The following is an 18,444-nucleotide window of genomic DNA, read 5'->3' on the forward strand; positions in this document are numbered from 1 at the left end:
TGTGAAGGGACTTGAGGGAATGTGTTTAAAAATGTAAAATTCTCATATCTTGATGGAAGGTAAATATTATCAAAACTCATCACATACAATTAAGATCTATACATTTCACTATATGCAAATTATACAAGTATTTTTAAACATTATTTTTAAATGGTCTGTAAAAGGTAGAACTAAAGAGGAAAAAAGTTATCTGTGATGGGAAAGATGAGCATAGATGTGACAACAAAGTACAGTAGATGGGCATCAGCCATTTACTCACTGGGTTTCACTGATTTTCTTTACATTTAGCTTGTGCTTATTAGAAAATTTGTTTTAATTATCTTCTTCCATCTGACCAGCTTATAGGCTGATCACAATCTCAATATTTATTTGTTTAAGTGTTCTGGATGGTTTCCTAGTCAGTTGATTACAAAGTCATTTACAAATTGTTCATGCATATGTTCTAGTTAGAGAAAACCTCAATTGTCTACATAAGTAGGGATAATCTATATAGGCAAAATGGTTCAATAGAAAAGCTATAGGAACCCAATCATGTTCTAGAATTGATACCTTATTGATATCCTATTATATTTCTATTTCATTATGGAGTTAGAAAGATTTTACTTTCTACTATAATTGAAATAGTAAGACAAATAATTGCATGTGAAATTTTGGACCTTTGTGCATTGTAATAAAACTTAGTGACACTAATAAGCAGTGGCATTGATACTTTTTTTATTGAAGGATAATTGCTTTACAGAATTTTGCTGTTTTCTGTCAAACCTCAACATGAATCAGCCATAGGTATACATATATCCTCTCCCTTTTGAACCTCCCTCCCATCTTCCTCCCCATTGCACCCCTCTAGGTTGATACAGAGCCCCTGTTTGAGTTTCCTGAGCCAAATTCCTGTTGGCTGTCTATTTTACATATGGGAATGTAAGTTTCCATGTTACTCTTTCTATACATCTCACCCTCTCCTCCCCTCTCTCCATGTCATATCTGTGTTTTACAGATATCAAGGATGATTACTGTCAAAATATGAGTAGGAAATCAAGGAATGATTCAGTTAGATGTTATTTTGATATAGGTATATAAATTAAGAAAAAATCTATTTGAAGGGAAATGCCCTGAAAAGGGGAAATGGTTAATAGTTATGTAATAATAATATGTATTTAAAAGGGCAAATTGGTAAGAACAAACTATAAATAAATAATTATTATTACTTATAATTTGAAATGATATAATTTTGCATAAAGGTAAAATCTCTAATATATTCTGATTTAGTTTTCTCCATTTGAATACTTTTATTATAGAATCATTTTTCCAGAGAACCAAAAGATATAAGTTGCTGCATGTAAACAGCATTACTAAAATTTGCCTTATATACACATATTCAAATTGAGATTAGTCTAATTTTGCTTTTCAATGTGTAATTTTATTCTGATCATGTGTGAAATTATTCTAAAGATACAAAAAGCTTTGTCATTTCGAATGGTTAATTATTTTACCTAAGGGGAAAGAGTGACTATGGTAAGACTGAATCGAATGACAGTATGTCCACTCTTAAATTTTATTCCTGGCCGTTTGCCCAGGTTTTTTGGAAGGTCTTAATCATTTTGTGTCCTGATGATGGCCAGAGGTGCAAAGAGACAGTGTCTAGTGACTCAAAACAGTTTGAATGATGTAATCAAACAGAACTGGAAAGTTATCTTCTATTTCTGGTGAAGCACAACTGAGAATCCTGAAGGGGTTCACCAAAGAAAAGATGTTATAATTAAAATATCATTTCATTTCAGTTCTCTACTTATTCATTCAGCTTAAATCAATAATGACAATGGGATCTCTCACGGTATTTCACTAGCTACAAGGAGAGGAAAAGTGCCTGAAGGATAACACTGTTGGAAAAAAGTGAATCAATGCATGCTCATTCTGGTCTTTAGATACTTCATGGATTTAATTATTCTGTTTCAGAAATATGAGATGACGTCAGATACGTGGCTGTCTAAACAGGTATGGTATAGATGGTCTCTTTATGTCACATTTTGTCATCATATCTACCCTATTCACTCTTTAGTTTTATATATAACTTTTTCTCAAAAGTTATTTCAGTTGTATGAGTTTAAGGCTCTGTTATTTTTGAATAAGTGAGTCGTTTTCATTAAAATATATGACTTGGGTTTTATGACATCATTTGTGAAAAGATTACTTTGTTTTTTTCTTTTTTTTAGTAGAACACAAGTTGTTAAATTATTACCAGGATCCAATTTCAGGACCATTCATAAAAGTAAATAGTTGTGTTGAAGAAAAAGGTGCAGCCCATATAAACTAGGAACCATCAGCATTGCTCAAGTTGCCCAGAAATCTGACCAAGTCTCCACATAAACTGCTACTCAGACGAACATTTCCTTAGATAATTTCCAGGTTACGCAGTGCTAGCTTGTGATATAAATGAAGCTAGAACCAGATGATCACAAATGTCTCCACAACGTGCTGTCTAACTGGATATTTCAGAAGGAAACACAAGATTATTCAAATGTAGATCAACCTATTTTACTACTAACTTCATCACTGCCTTTTGCAGAGGAAGTGTTTGGCTTGGCTTATTTGGTTTTGATTTGTTTTGTTCTTTACAGTGCTCTTTTATTTCCTATTCTCTCCCTGGGTGTCATATACGTCTGTGGTTTCAATTGCTACCTCTGACTGTATAGCCCCAGACAACTAAATTCTCTGAGTTCTGATATATATACAAACTCATGCTTGGCATCTTCTCCTAAATCTATAAAAGTAACAGCATACTCCTCAGGTTCAAACTAAACTCCATTCTCTTCCAGTAAGTCAGTATTCTTATCATAGAAGTCACAGATGTATTTATCCACCCAGCTATCAAAATCATAAACCTACTGAGGATTATTGAACTTTTCTTATCCTTATCTGCATATGTTACTCATCACCAAGTTATTTTGATTTACTCTCAAAGACTTCAAGTCATTTACTTTTCTCCAATTTACAAACACTATAGAGGATCAAACTATCAGCACTGCATTTCCACCTTGACTGGTGAACTCTCAATCGCTTAGGAAACTGCCAATCTGTTCTCCACATTTCAGCCTGGCTGAGTGATCTTTTTAAAACACATCTCTAATTCTACTGCCCCAAACACACTGATATTCTCTTACAACTGATAATTTTTATCTCCCCTTCATTCTACAGATAAAGACCAACATCTTAAAGGGTCTATAAGAGATTTATTTGAAAGCTTTTCCAGCTCTGTGTCATATCATCTTTTCTCTCATTTTCTCCATTAGCCCTCATATTCACCAGAACTTTATGTGAACTCTTCCTTCTGAACAGAATTTTCTCAATTGCTTTCTTACCTGAAAGTTGCTTATTTGTCAAACTTCAGCCTATATCACCTGCTTAAGAAGTCACCTCTTCAAACCACACTAATCAAATAACATCCCCCAATAAAACTTAAGTCCAGTGCAATATTTATGTAAACTTACACAGTTAGTTCTGTGATTTTTTTTTTTTTACAAACTTCACAAGGGCAAGAATGTTGTTCATTTTTTATTATTCATTATGTAACAAATGCTTAAAATACAGTCTGGTTATAAGAAGAGTTCCATATGTACCTGTTGAATAAAAGAGTAAGAAAGATTGTGAATAGGGTGTAGATATATCTGTCTCCCTATCTGCCTGTCTATCTATCATCCATCTGTCATCTCTCTCTCCATAGATAACAATATGAACTATTTAATCATAGTCAATGTGCAAAATTAAACTGAGGGAAAACTGACTTTATTTAGCAAAAAAAAAAAATCAAAATTAAGTTAAATAATTGAAAATAATAAAAATATATATGGATTTATTCTAAATTATCTGCATTATTAAACCTACTTTAATTGTCAGTGAAATTCATAATAGTCTAACATACAACAACACAATGCATGAATTTTTAGGATTATGTTACCTACATTTTAAGTCCCAAATTTATGAATATTTAATAGAAATTTTAAAAAAAAACACAGTTATCAAGTATTCAATAGGAAAATGTAGGAAGTAGTTTGTTGCAGTCGATTTTTTCTCCAAAAGTTCTAAGGGAATTTCATGAAATACTTAAATAGAATTCAGTGAAATTAAAAGAATGAGAATGTGTAATGAGATGAAGCAACTTTCAAAGAAAATGAGAAATTTAATGTAATACTCATGCTTGTTTTCTGTTTGGTGAGAAGAGCAAAGAGAAGTGAGCATTTTTTCTCCTAGCTTTCAAGAGACTTATAATTGGAATAACCGGTATAAAAAATGTTTGGTCAAGAGGTAAAGTGTGCTATCCTCAGTTCACTGGCCTGTGTGTCATAAACACTGCCTTGCTTAAGGTCATAAACATGGACAGTGAGATTGGCTTCATTCTTTATTTGATTGTAGGAAATGCTCTACATAGAGCTGTATAACTAGTTTCTGTCCAGTGGTGAAAGTTTTTAAACCCAGAAATGTATTAGTAATTATGACCCCCATCTATTACTTAAAATGAACTATTTCCAAGGTATGAGAATTGGAGGAAGAGGGACTAACATAAAAAGGACAATGCTACAATTTAATTTTGGAGTAAAGCACAGGAGCAGAATCTTGAATAGGGAGGAGCCAATAGTTTGGAGTAAATGTAGTGGATAAAGTGATATATATAACAAATATTTTTGCCCATTGTACACACGCATTCATCTGTGCAGTTATACGTAGGTCACCTACTGTGTCCTAGAAAAAAAAAGATAAAATTACAAACTTAGTTTAATTATTACTTGCCTAGTGAAGGAAGTCAACCATATAATAGAGTGCTCTGAAAGTCAAGAGAGATGAATACAGAGTACTACTTAGAGTCTCCAGGGAGAGATTTCCTAAATAAGAGGGGCTTTCTAGCTACAGAAATTTAAAAATGGTTTCTGTTTCGAGTTTAAGTAAAAAATGAGGAAGATATAGCACAAAAAAGACGAGTGAAAGCTTACTCCAGACAGAAGAAATTCCATTGCAAAGGCAGAGAGAGACATTACATATAGGCAAGGGATAGAAAATACAGAATTCTTGACTCTATCATAGTTGCCAACATCCATTGGTTAATAGAAAAATCAAGAGAATTTGAGAAAATCATCTACTTCTGCTTCTACTCTGCTAAAGCCTTTGACTGTGTAGATCAAATCAAACTATGGAAAATTCTTCAAGTGATGGGAATAACAGATCACTGTACCTGCCTCCTGAGAAACCTATATGCACGACATGAAGCAACAGTTCAAACCAGACAGAACAATGGACTGGTTCCAAATTGGGGAGGAGTACATCAAGGCTGCTGATTGTCACCCAGCCTAAGTTATATTTAAGTTATATGCACAGTACATCATGGGAAATGCTGGGCTGGATGAATCCTGGAATCAGGATTGCTGGGAGAAATATCAAGAACCTTGGATATGCAGATAACACCACCCTTATGGCAGAAAGTGAAGAGGAACTAAAGAGCCTCTTGATGAAGGTGAAAGAGGAGAGTACAAAAGCTGCAATAATACTCAACATTCAAAAAACGAAGATCATGGCATCTGCTCCCATCACTTCGTGGCAAATAGATGGGGAAACAATGGAAAGAGTGACAGACTTTCTTTTCTTGGGCTTCAAAATTACTGCAGATGGTGATTGCAGCCATGAAAATAAAAGATGCTTGCTCCTTGGAATAAAAGCTATGACAAGCCTAGACAGTTTATTAAAAAACAGAGACATTTCTTTGCCAACAAAGATCCATCTAGTCAAAGCTATGGTTTTTCCAGTAGTCATGTATGGATGTGAGAGTTGGACTATAAAGAAACCTGAGAGCTGAAGAATTGATGCTTTTGAACTGTGGTGTTAGAGAAGACTCTTGAGAGTCCCTTGGACTGCAAGGAGATCAAACGAGTCAATTCTAAAGGAAATCAGTCCTGAATAGTCATTGGAAGGACTGATGTTGAAGCTGAAGCTCCAATACTTTGGCCAACTGATACAAAGAGGTGACTCACTAGAAAAGACCCTGATGCTGGGAAAGATTGAAGGCAGGAGAAGGGGATGACAGAGGATGAGATGGTTGAATGGCATCACTAACTCAATAGACATGAGTTTGAGCAAACTCCAGGAGATGGTGAAGGACAGGGGAAGCCTGGCCTGCTGCATTCCATGGAGTAACAAAGAGTCAGACATGACTGAGAGACTGAACAACAAATCACAGTGCAGAATGTGATTCACTCAATCAAATACCTTGTCAGTATTTATTATCTGCCTTGCAAAGCATTTTTCCCACCCTTGTGTTATATTAGTTCAGACTTTCAAATTTATTACACATACCATTTACATTTTCATGAGTGTCCATAAAGTGTACAAGAAAAATAATATTTGTATTTTTTATATTTATTATATCTTCTATTAGTAATAATAGAATAAAATAAATAGAATAATTAAAAAGAATAAAAATATTTATTTTCTATTAGATAGAAATATTAATAAGACATTTCTATTTTACTAATGAAACTAGAATCAGACTTGAGATTATTAAATAGTTATTAATTTACTTATTCAACAAATGATTATTAAATACAACTTATGCAATAGTCAGTGTCCTGGGTTCCAAATGCAAAGCAGTGAAGAATACAAGGTTTTTGCCTTATGGAGCTTACATTCTAGAGGAACGCCTTCTACTTCCCATCTACTTACCTACCTATATGCACACATACACACATCCATTCATATACAAACAAATGTACACATACATAAAATATAATATGTTGGATGGTATTAGGTGGTATGGACAAAAGAGATGGTCGCTGAGAGGGTGATGGGAGATTCAAATACCATTGGATGATCTAGTTTCCCCAATCACAATTTACATGGGATTACCAGAAAACACCTGCCTGATAAGGTAGATTTAGAGCAGAGAAAGGATGAGATCAATGAAGATCTTTTTGCAGCAGCATGGATGGACCTAGAAATTGTCATACTAAGTGAAGTAAGTCAGGGAAAGACAAATAACATATGTTATTGCTTAAATGTAGAACTTTTAAAAAATGGTACAAATGAGTTTATTTACAAAACAGAAATAGTCATGGATGTAGAAGACCAAATTTGGTTACTGAGTGGGAAGGGAAGGGAGGGATAAATTGGGAGATTGGCATTGACATATGCACACTACTATCCCAAGTGACTTAGTGGTAAAGAATCCACCTGCAATGCAGAAGACCCAGGGGACATGGGTTTGATACCAGGGTTAGGAAGATCCCTTGGAAAAGGAACTGGCAACCCACTCCAGTATTCTTGCCTGAAGAATCCCATGGACAGAGGAGCCTGGTGGGCTACAGCCAAGGGGTTGCAAAGAGTTGGGCACAACTGAGTGACTGAGCACACATGAGTATAAACAAAATAGATAAATAAGAAGAATCTATTGTATAGCACTGGGAAATCTACTCAGTGCTCTGAAATGCCCTATATGGGAAAAAAATCTAAAAAGGTGGATATATATATATTACTGATTCAGTTTGATGTATACCTAATACAACATTGTATATCAACATTATTCCAATAACAAGAATAAATAAGTTCCACCAAAAAAAGAGAGTGAACGAGAGAGTGAGGACTGAGAAAGAGCCAGGCAAAGTGAGGGAAAAAAGTTAAAATGTGCAGACTCTGGAGCAGAAAAATGCAGGATGCAGAAGGAAGGAAGAAGAGATGAGAGAGCAGAGGATCAGGTCATTTCATAGTGCTTGACCTGTTAAGGAAACCACATCAAAGCCTTGCTTTATACCATATGTATAGTCACTCTTCCCCTTCATGGATCACAGCCTTGTCTTGGAGAAGGGGCTTGTGTAACTCATTGAAGTTATGAGCCATGCTATGCAGGGTCATCCAAGACAGATGGGTCTTAATGAAGAGTTCTGACAAAACATGGTCCACTGGAGGAAAAAATGACAAATCACTTTAGTATTCTTGCTACAAAAACTCCATGAACGGTATGAAAGGCAAAAAGATATGACACCAGAACATGAGCCTCCCAGGTTGGAAGGTGTCTAGTATGCTCCTAGGGAAGAGCAGAGTACAATCATCATTAGTTCAAAAAAGAGTGAAGTGGCTGGGCAAAAGCAGAAATGACACTCAGTTGTGGATGTATCTGCTGGTGAAAGTCAAGTTGGATGCTGTTAAGAACAATATTGCATAGGAACCTGCAGTGTTAGGTTCATGAATCAAGGTAAATTGGACGTGATTAAGCAGGAGAAGGCAAGATTGAATGAACATCAACATCTTAGGAAACAGTGAAGTAAACTGGACAGGAATGGGTGAATTTAATACAGATGACCATTATACCTACTACTGTGGGCAAGAATCCCTTAGAAGAATTGGAGTAACCCTCGTAGTCAACCAAAGAGTCTGAAATGTGGTACTTGGGTGCAATCTCAAAAATGACAGAATGATCTTGGTTCCTTTCCAAGGCAAACCATTTAACATCACGAAGTAATCCAAGTCTATTCCCCAAACACTGATGGAAAACAAACTGAAGTTGACCAGTCCTATGAAGACCTACAACATCTTCTAGAACTAACACTAAAAAGAAGTCTTTTTTCATCATAGGGGATTGGAATGCAAAAGTAGAAAGTCAAGAAATATCCAGAATAACAGGCAAGTTTGGCTTTGGAGTACAAAATAGGCAGAGCAAAGTCTAACAGAGTTTGTCAAGAGAACAGGCTGGTCACAGTAAACACCCTTTTCCAAAAGCCAAAGAGATAGCTTCACAAATGGATATCACCAGCAAGTGAAAGTGAAAGTGAAGTCGCTCAGTGGTATCCAACTCTTTGCGACCCCATGGACTGTAGCCCACCACGCTTCTCCATCCATGGGATTTTCCAGGCAAGAGTACTGGAGTGGGTTGCCATTTTCTTCTCCAGATGGTCAATATAAAAATCAGATTGATTATGTTCTTTGCAGCCAAAGATGGAGGAGCTCTATAGAGTCAGCAAAAGCAAAACCTGGAGCTGTCTGTGGCTCAGATCATGAGCACCTTACTACAAAGTTCAGGCTTAAATTTAAGAGAGTAGGGAAAACCACTAGGTGACCATTCAGGCTTAAATTTAAGGGAGTAGGGAAAACTATTAAGTGAGGTGTGATGAAGTCTCTCAGTCGTGTCCAACTCTTTGCAACCCCATATATCATATCCTACCAGGCTCCTCTGTCCATGGGATTTTCCAGGCAAGAGTACTGGAGTGGGTTGCCATTTCCTTCTCCAGAGGGTGTTCCCAACCCAGGGATCAAACCCGGGTCTCCCACATTGTAGGCAGACGCTTTACTGTCTGAGCCACCAGGGAAGCCTAATGGCCTAATAAAACCATTCAGGTATGATCGAAATCAAATTCCTTATGATTAAACAGTGGCAGTGATCCGACCCTTTGCGACCTCGTGGACTGTAGCCTACCAGACTCTTCTGTCCATGAGATTCTCCAGGCAAGAATACTGGAGTGGGTTGCCATATCCTTCTCCAGGGGATCTTCCCAACCCAGGGATCGAACTCGGGTCTCCTGCATTGGAGTCAGATGCTTTAACCTCTGAGCCACCAGGGAAGCCCAGTGATAAACAGATTAAGGGATTAGATCTGGTAGACAGAGTGCCTGAAGAACTATAGACTGAGGTTCAAAACAATGCATAGGAGGCAGTGACCAAAACCATCCCAAACAAGAAGAGATTCAAGAAGGCAAAGGGGTTGTCTGAGGAGGCTTAAAAATTATTGAAGAAAGAAGAGAAGCAAAAGTCAAAGGAGAAATTTCAAGGTATACTGAATTCAGAGTTCCAGAGAAGAGCAAGGAGATATAAGAATGTCTTCTGAAATGAACAATGAAAAGAAATAGAGGGAAATAATAGAATGGGAAAGAATAGAGATCTCTTTAAGAAAATTGGAGATATCAAGAGAAAATTTCTTGCAAAGATGGACATGATAAAGGACAGATAGTAGTGACCTAAAATAAGCAATAGAGATTGATAAAAGGTGGCAACAGAGAACTATGCAAAAAGGTCTTAATGTCAACTACGGATAATCCCTATGGTATGATCACTCTCCTAGAGAGACATCCTGGAGTTTGAAGTCAAGGGGGCCTTAGAAAGTATTACTACTAATGAAGCTAGAGGAGGTGGATGAATTCCAGCTAAGCTGTTTCAAATCCTAAAAAGATGGTGCTGTAAAACTGCTGCACTCATTTTGTCAGCACTTTGGAAAACTCAGCAGTGACTGCAGGAGTGGAAGAGGTCAGTTTTTATTCCAATCCCAAAGAAGAGCAATGCCAAAGAATGTTCAAACTAGAGTACAGTTTCACTCATTTCACATGCTAGCAAGTTTATGCTCAAAATCCTTCAAGTTCAATTTCAACAGTATGTGACCTGTGAAATTCCAGATATACCAATTGGGTTTTGAAGAGACAGAGGGACAGGAGATCAAATTGCCAGCATCCATAGTATCATGGAAAAAGCAATGGAACTCCAGAAAAATATCTACCTCTGCTTCTTGAACTATGCTAAAGCCTTTGGGTGGATCAAAACGAACTATGGAAAATTCTTAAAGGGATGAAAATACCAGACCACCTTACCTTTCCTGTCTCCTGAGAAACCTGTATGTGGGTCAAGAAGCAACAGTTAGAAATGGACATGGAACAACTGACTGGTTCCAAATTGGGAAAGGAATAGAACAAGGCCAAATAATTGTCACCTTGCTTATTTATCTTATGATGCAGAATACATCATATGAAATGACAGACTAGATGACTCACACGCTGGAATCAAGATTTCCAGGAGAGATATCAGTAACCACAGATATGTAGACGATACCATTCTAATGATGGAAAGTAAAGAGGAACTAAAGAGTCTCTTTAGATGAGGGTGAAAGAGGAGAGTAAAAAAGCTGGCATGCAACTCAACATTCAAAAAACTAAGATCATGGCATCTGGTGCCATCACTTCATGGCAAATAGAAGGGGGAAAAGTGGAAGCAATGTCAGATTTTATTTTCTTTGACTCCAAAATCAATGCAGACAGTGACTGCAGCCATAAAATTAGAAGACTCTATCTCCTTGGAAGGAAAGCTATAACAAACCTAGACAGTATATTAAAAAGCAGAAACATTGGTTTGCTCACAGAGGTCTGTATAGACAAAGCTTTTTTTTTTTTCCAATAGTGATCTAGAGATGTGATAAAGAAGGTGGAGCTCTGAGAAATTATTGCTTTTGAATTATGGTGCTGGAGAAGACTCTTGAAAGTCCCTTTGACAGCACATAAATCCAACCAGTCAAGCCTAAAGGAAATCAACCCTACTTCATTCACAGATGGACTGATGCTGATGCTGAAGCTCCAATACTTTGTCACATGATGTGAAGAGCCAACTCATTGGAAAAGACCCTGATGCTGGAAAAGAATGAAGGCAAAATAAGAAGGAAGCAGCAGAGGATGAGATGGTTGGATAGCATCGCCAACTCAGTGGGCATTAATTTGAGCAAACTACAGGGAATTGTGGAGGACAGAGGAGCCTGGCACACTGCAGTCCATGGGGTCGCAAAGAATTGGACAGGACTTAGGGAATGAACAACAACAACATAGTCACTCTCACTTATCCAAAAGAAAGAACTCAATTTGTTGTTATGTAAATCCAATTTCTTAATGTTTCCCCTTAAGCAAGAGAAAGCAGTCTATAAGTATAGCCTCCATCATTTAATTTTCAAAAACAATTGTATTGATTTAATATGCCACTGGAGTTTAATTAAAAAATCATCAAATGGACATCTATGTTTGTGTGTTTGTGAAAAAGTGAGCAGCGAGGATGGGAAATTTGAATTAAATCATTTTCAATTGATTGGTTCCAATTTTGCAGTCTTTTCATTTTTATATTTACAGTAAATTTATACATACATCATCAGAAATGTATCTTCAATAACTTCACTTGCTGAGTAAAAGATTTCAGGAAGATGTATTAAATATTGTATGTTATACAATTTTCCAAATTAAAAAAAAAGAGTTTGATAAACTGTTAATAGCCATTCATATTTTCTTAATTTTTGAAGGGTACATCTCTAAGCACAATCATATGTGAAGATATGGAAGTTATTTTCTGAACCAGTTTCAAAACTGTCTTTAGTCTAATTGTGAATCATTTCTATTCAATATGCAAGATACTTTTCCATTCATCTCACCTTTCAAAAACACACATATGCCCATGTGCCTAAGGCATCACTGAGTTCACTTTAAAAATATTATCATACTTGTATATTTTAAATAATAATTCAACCTTTTGCCAAAATAAACCAATTATTTGTCTAATCCATTCATGTATTGGTAGTAGTTGGCAGCACAATTTTCAGATGCCCTTTTGAGATTGTTATATGTGCTTCTGTTTTTTAGAATGAGGAGCCCGTGTTTTCTAGAGATGGTAGCAAATTCTTCATGACAGTTCCTGTGAAGCAAGGGGGTCGTGGAGAGTTTCACCACATAGCTATGTTCCTGGTCCAGGTAAGTGCTGTGTTCCTCATGTGATTTGTCTTCGTTGCCACCCACATGGCATTCTGCATCTATGGTTATATCTGTGGCATCCAGTCATATATCCAACTCAGGGATGTTTTAGGAAAAGGGTCCCCATCCATAGCCTTAATTCAAGCCACCCACAAAACATTTTCAGCATTCAATAAAACTTAGTGAGATACACATGTGTGCTATGAGTTGAGGGCCTTGGGATATAGAATTTAATAAATAGAAAGAACCAAACTCCTACTTTCAAAGATCTGAGGAAACTCGAGAGACAATTTCTCATTCAACAAATATATATCACCTATTTGGTACAAGTAATGTTTTCGAAATGTTATAAAATTTTACGTACCTGAAGCAACCTGAATGTCCATCAAAAACTGAATAGTTAATACGTTATGGAACACTCACAGAAGGAAATGCAGTGCAGATTCTAAAAACCAGGATAAAATAGATTTCTTAAGTGTTGTCAAAGTCACAAAGTCTGTGTTACATTTTTAGGGACTTTTTGATAAAAAGAGAATAAAGTGTTATTTTTCCTCTACATTTCAAGTGAATGTTAGTTAACCAGTTTATGCAGTTTTACTAATTATAAAATGAGTCAGGGAATTCACAGTAAATAATTAAAATATGGTAAGATTATGAGTCAATTTGAAACTAATTACCAAGAAAATATTCATGAGAAATAAAGTTTCCTTCAAAATCAAATAAACAGTCTAGTCACAGGTAAATGATGATTTATCAAGATAAAGCATTGTGGATAAATTGGAATCTTTCTTAAGAATGTTATAAACATACTAGCCAAGAATCAATTTCATACTTACTTTGTTGTTGTTCAGTTGCTCAGTCATGTCTGACTCTTTGTGACCCCATGAACTGTGGCACACCAGGTTTCCCTGTCTTTCACTATCTCCCAGAGTTTGCTCAAACTCATGTCCATTGAGTCAGTGATGTCATCCAACCCTGTTGCTTCCTTCTGCTTTTGATCTTTCCCAGCACCAGGGTCTTTTCCAATCAGTCAGCTCTTTGCATCAGGTGGCCACAGTATTGGAGCTTCAGCCTCGGTATAAATCCTTCCAATGACTATTCAGGTTTGATTTCCTTTAGGATTAACTGGTTCAATCTCCTTGCAGTCCAAGGGACTCTCAAGAGTCTTCTCCAACACCACAGTTCAAAAGCATTAGTTCTTCAGCACCACAATTCGAATGGGTGATTATCTTGTGGCTCAGATGGTAAGGAATCTGCCTGAAATGCAAGAAAGAGACCCAGGTTCAATCCTTGAATCCGGAAGGCTCCCTAGAGAAGGGAATGGCTAACCATTTTCAGTATTCTAGCCTGGAAAATTCCATGGAAAGAGAAGCCTGGCAAGTGACAGTCCGTGGGGTCAAGAGTTGGACATGACTGAGCAACTTTCATGCTTACTAAGAATAGAATAAAAATAAATGTGGCAAAAGATCCCTAAGCAACCTGAGTGCTTTTATGTTCTTAATATCTTTAAGTCTTGTGCATGTTCACAAAATTTTACCATTATCCATATACATATTTACATTGGACAGCTCAGAAACTTGAATTCTTAAAATCAATGTCAATAACTTAAAAGGCAGCACTTTTCCAAAGTCTGTACTATTAAAGTAATTGTCATGATTTTAACTTTAATTTTAAGCAAAGCTGAAATAAATAATTTGACCATACATAATTTCCACAGTGGAGAAGTAGATAATTTTTCAAGGTATATTATTAAATTAGAAAAATAGCTTATAGAGTAATATATGATGTGATCTCATTTATGTTTTTAAATAAATGAATGCATTTATATATGAAAAAAATTGGAGGTGATTCTATACTGAACTATTAAATGATTATAACAGACAGGTAATATTAATGGAATACTTTTTGATGTTTATGTGAACTGGAGGAAGCTTTACCAGCAAATTGCTGACTTGATTCACTTTTGCTTGTTAATCATAAATTTTGTTATCATAAATACTGGGGATATACTTGTGCCAAAATAATAAATCTTCCAAATCTTACAATTGCCTGTGGTAACATCTTATTAAAATTTTAATTATCTGCATTTTTATTCAGTAATCTGAATACAAACCCAAGTAGTCAAAATTATATACAAATTGTGAATATATTCATAAGATACAGAGAAAGGTAGAGAAAGATGTGTAATACATCTATAGATGAGTAAACATAACATAAATGGACTTTCATTGGCTCAGCAGGTAAAGAATCTACCTGTAGTGCAGGAGACACAAGAGATGCGGGTTTGATCCTTGGGTGGGGAAGATCCCATGCAGGAGAAAATGGCAACCCACTCCACTATTCTTGCCTGAAAAATCCAAAGGACAAAGGAACCTGGCAGGCTGAAGTCCAAAGGGTTGCAAGGAGTTGGACACGAGTGAGCAACTAAGCATATCTTAAGTATTAGTTGCACAATTGTGTTAACTCTTTGAGACCCCATGGACTGTAGCCCACCAGGCTCCACTGTCAGTGGGATTCTCCAGGCAATAATACTAGACTGGGTTGCCATTACCTTCTCCAGATCTTCCAGGGGTCGAACTAGTGTCTCCTGTATTGGCAGGCAGATTCTTTACCTTCTGAGCCTCCAGGGAAGTCAACTAAGCATATACATATGGAGAAGGGAATGGCAATCCACTCGAGTATTCTTGCCTGGGGAATCCCATGGACAGAGGAGCCTTGCGGGCTACAGTCCATGGGGTTGCAGAGAGTCAGACAAGACTAAGTGACTTTCTATATACATATATATATATATACATATATATATATATATATATACATATATATATATATATATATCTTAGAAGATAGTCTATCCAACAAAGTAGGAAGTGAAATGTCTTTTTGAAAGTGTGGAGTTGGCAGAGTGAGGGTCAGGGATGAACATGTTGGCATATAAGAACTGAGGTATTTATATACCTAACAAAATTTTCTTTACAAGCCTTGGGAAGAAATACCTCCTGTCTCCCAATCAAACCAGTCTGAAATGCAGTCTAATTCATTATTTCTGAAATATTCAGAACAACTTCATAGAGCAGATGTGTTTACTTTGTTCCTCTTCCATATGGAGATTACAACAAAATTTCATTGAACTAGAAAACATTTTTATATATTCTGGTTGCAGTTCAGAGAACTTGTGGTTTGCCTCACTGAGAAATAAACATGGTTGCATGATTATTTGAAGATATTTTGGCAATGTGGCTAAAGTTAACCTACTTTGTTAATGAATCAGAGGTCAGTGCCTAGGTAAATACAATTTATTCTTAAGTTAACACATATATACACACAGAGAATTTTAATAAATATTTTGAATCTCTTTGCCTCAATTTTAAAATAGCTAACAAAAAAGCTCTTTAATGAATTGTTTATAATTACCATATTGACATCTACATATATGTACACTATAAAAATTTGTAAAGTAATAACTGAATAAACTAAGTAAAGGTATATATAACATCAAATATGGTCTCATCACCCCACACTGGCATATTGCAAATCAGTTGTTGCATATGTTTTGAATTCCTTTTTACATGAAAAATATCTCATTTTTCACCTAAAAACATGCAAAGCTATATATTTACTTGTAACATTTAAAGAGTAATTTATGAGCATTTTCTGACATCATTTAATTGCATTCCTAATATTTAATATTATTTTAAAATGTGATTTTAATAGCTACTCAACATTATGTCCAGTAAACATATCATACCATATTTAAATGAATTACTTTTAATCATCAAATTTATTTCTATTTTTGATACTAAAAAATATTCAAAGGTAAACATTATTCCTATAAATATATATTTCTAGATATCAAAAGGTACCTAGGCAAAGTGTATGTGTACATATGTCTTTGCTTAGGTTTTGATATAGAATGTAAAATTGGCCCTCCAAAAATAGTTTAATAATTTACTGTCTAAACAGTAATGCATGTCACCAGAGATGACTTTTTACCCCTTCTTCCTTCCTTTTATATGCCTGAGGATGCCACCTAAATTGATGTGCCCAGAGAGAGAGAAATGATAGGGACAGAGAGCTTAGCAGCCAATAGTCAGGAAGACTACTTCTGTAGTACTAGATGCTAAGCTACATTTGAGAGCTTCCCCATTGACTGAAAATAGATTTAACTGTTTGAACTGTCTTACCAAATGAAAGTAGTAAAATTTTGCAAACATTTTTCTCTCTTACATAATTTGTAGGTAAACAAAAATACATTGGTTAGACACCAGGCTACAAATTAGTGTTTCAGGATATATTCATTGCATAAATGGACAATTTTCCTTACAAATATTTTAGTGTTTTTTCCCCCTCATTTACAAAACTAATGCTTGTTAAAATAATTCCAAAATATAAAAGTAGAAAAAAATTATGACATTTTCCTCCAGTATTCTTTAAAGTATTATTATAATTTTATGTAAACTACAGCATTTTATCCTGATATTTTAATTTAGAAGCAAAATCGTCCCATAGTGGTAAACAATTTTGAGTGCAATTCTTTTGAATATTCATATTTAGTTGACTGTGTGTACCTTCCCAAGTGGCACTAGAGGTAACAGATCTCCCTGCAATTCAGGAGACCTGTGTTCAATCCCTGGGTAGGGAAGTTCCTCTGGAGACGGGCATGGCAACCCCCTCCAGTATTCCTGCCTGGAAAATGCCATGGAGAGAAGAGTCCGGCGGGATACAGTCCATAGAGTTGTAAAGAGTCAGATGATTGAAGTGATAGCACTCACACACCTACTTAACCATGATTGTTGAATGTTTCAATTAGTGACAATTAGCTGTAGTTATAGATTTCACTATGTATAAAACTTACTTTATTATAAATTATTTATTTAATTTTAGTTAACAGAACTGGAATTCCTATATCAAAAGTAAAATATTGTTAAGCCCTATATATTTCTGGATACTTTCTATATAAATATGAGAAAACACAATTTATGAATGAGGTTTCTCTGCTTTTATATATTCTGTTAAAGATAATAAAAATAAAAACTGAGTCTTCCAAAAATCTATATAGTTCAGTTCAGTTCAGTTCAGTCACTCTGTCGTGTCTGACTCTTTGCGAACCCATGAATTGCAGCACGCCACAGCTCCCTGTCCATCACCAACTCCCGGAGTTCACTCAAACTCATGTCCATCGAGTCAGTGATGCCATCCAGCCATCTCATCCTCTATTGTCCCCTTCTCCTCCTGCCCCCAATCCCTCCCAGCATCAGAGTCTTTTCCAATGAGTCAACTCTTCGCATGAGGTGGCCAAAGTATTGGAGTTTCAGCTTTAGCATTGTTCCTTCCAAAGAAATCCCAGGGCTGATCTCCTTTAGAATGGACTGGTTGGATGTCCTTGCAGTCCAAGGAACTCCCAAGAGTCTTCTCCAACACCACAGTTCAAAAGCATCAATTCTTCGGCACTCAGCTTTCTTCAGAGTCCAACTCTCACATCCATACAGGACCACTGGAAAAACCATAGCCTTGTCTAGATGGACCTGTGTTGGCAAAGTAATGTCTCTGCTTTTGAATATACTATCTAGGTTGGTCATAACTTTCCTTCCAAGGAGTAAGTGTCTTTTAATTTCATGGCTGCAGTGATTTTGAAGCCCCCAAAAATAAAGTCAGACACTGTTTCCACTGTTTCCCCATCTATTTCCCATGAAGTGATGGGACCAGATGCCATATCTTAGTTTTCTGAATGTTGAGCTTTAAGCCAACTTTTTCACTCTCCTCTTTCACTTTCATCAAGAGGCTTTTTAGTTCTTTTTCACTTTCTGCCATAAGAGTGGTGTCATCTGCATATCTGAGGTTATTGATATTTCTCCCAGCAATCTTGATTTCAGCTTGTGCTTCTTCTAGCCCAGCATTTCTCATGATGTACACTGCATAGAAAGTTAAATAA

The 18,444-nt window shown here is 36.0% G+C and overlaps 1 protein-coding gene across 1 annotated transcript in view; it reads left to right on the forward strand.

Annotated features, from left to right (window-relative positions):
• Nucleotides 1–18,444, forward strand: part of DPP10 (dipeptidyl peptidase like 10) — a 755,039-nt gene that overhangs the window by 664,033 nt on the left and 72,562 nt on the right. The window contains exons 12-13 of the mRNA XM_068969380.1: nucleotides 1,954–1,992; nucleotides 12,408–12,515. Of these exons, the coding sequence (XP_068825481.1) occupies nucleotides 1,954–1,992; nucleotides 12,408–12,515 (147 nt within the window). The remainder of the gene's footprint in view (nucleotides 1–1,953; nucleotides 1,993–12,407; nucleotides 12,516–18,444) is intronic.

The sequence above is a fragment of the Capricornis sumatraensis genome, chromosome 3 (genome assembly GCF_032405125.1).
Source record: "Capricornis sumatraensis isolate serow.1 chromosome 3, serow.2, whole genome shotgun sequence".
In the NCBI taxonomy this organism is placed as follows: domain Eukaryota; kingdom Metazoa; phylum Chordata; class Mammalia; order Artiodactyla; family Bovidae; genus Capricornis; species Capricornis sumatraensis.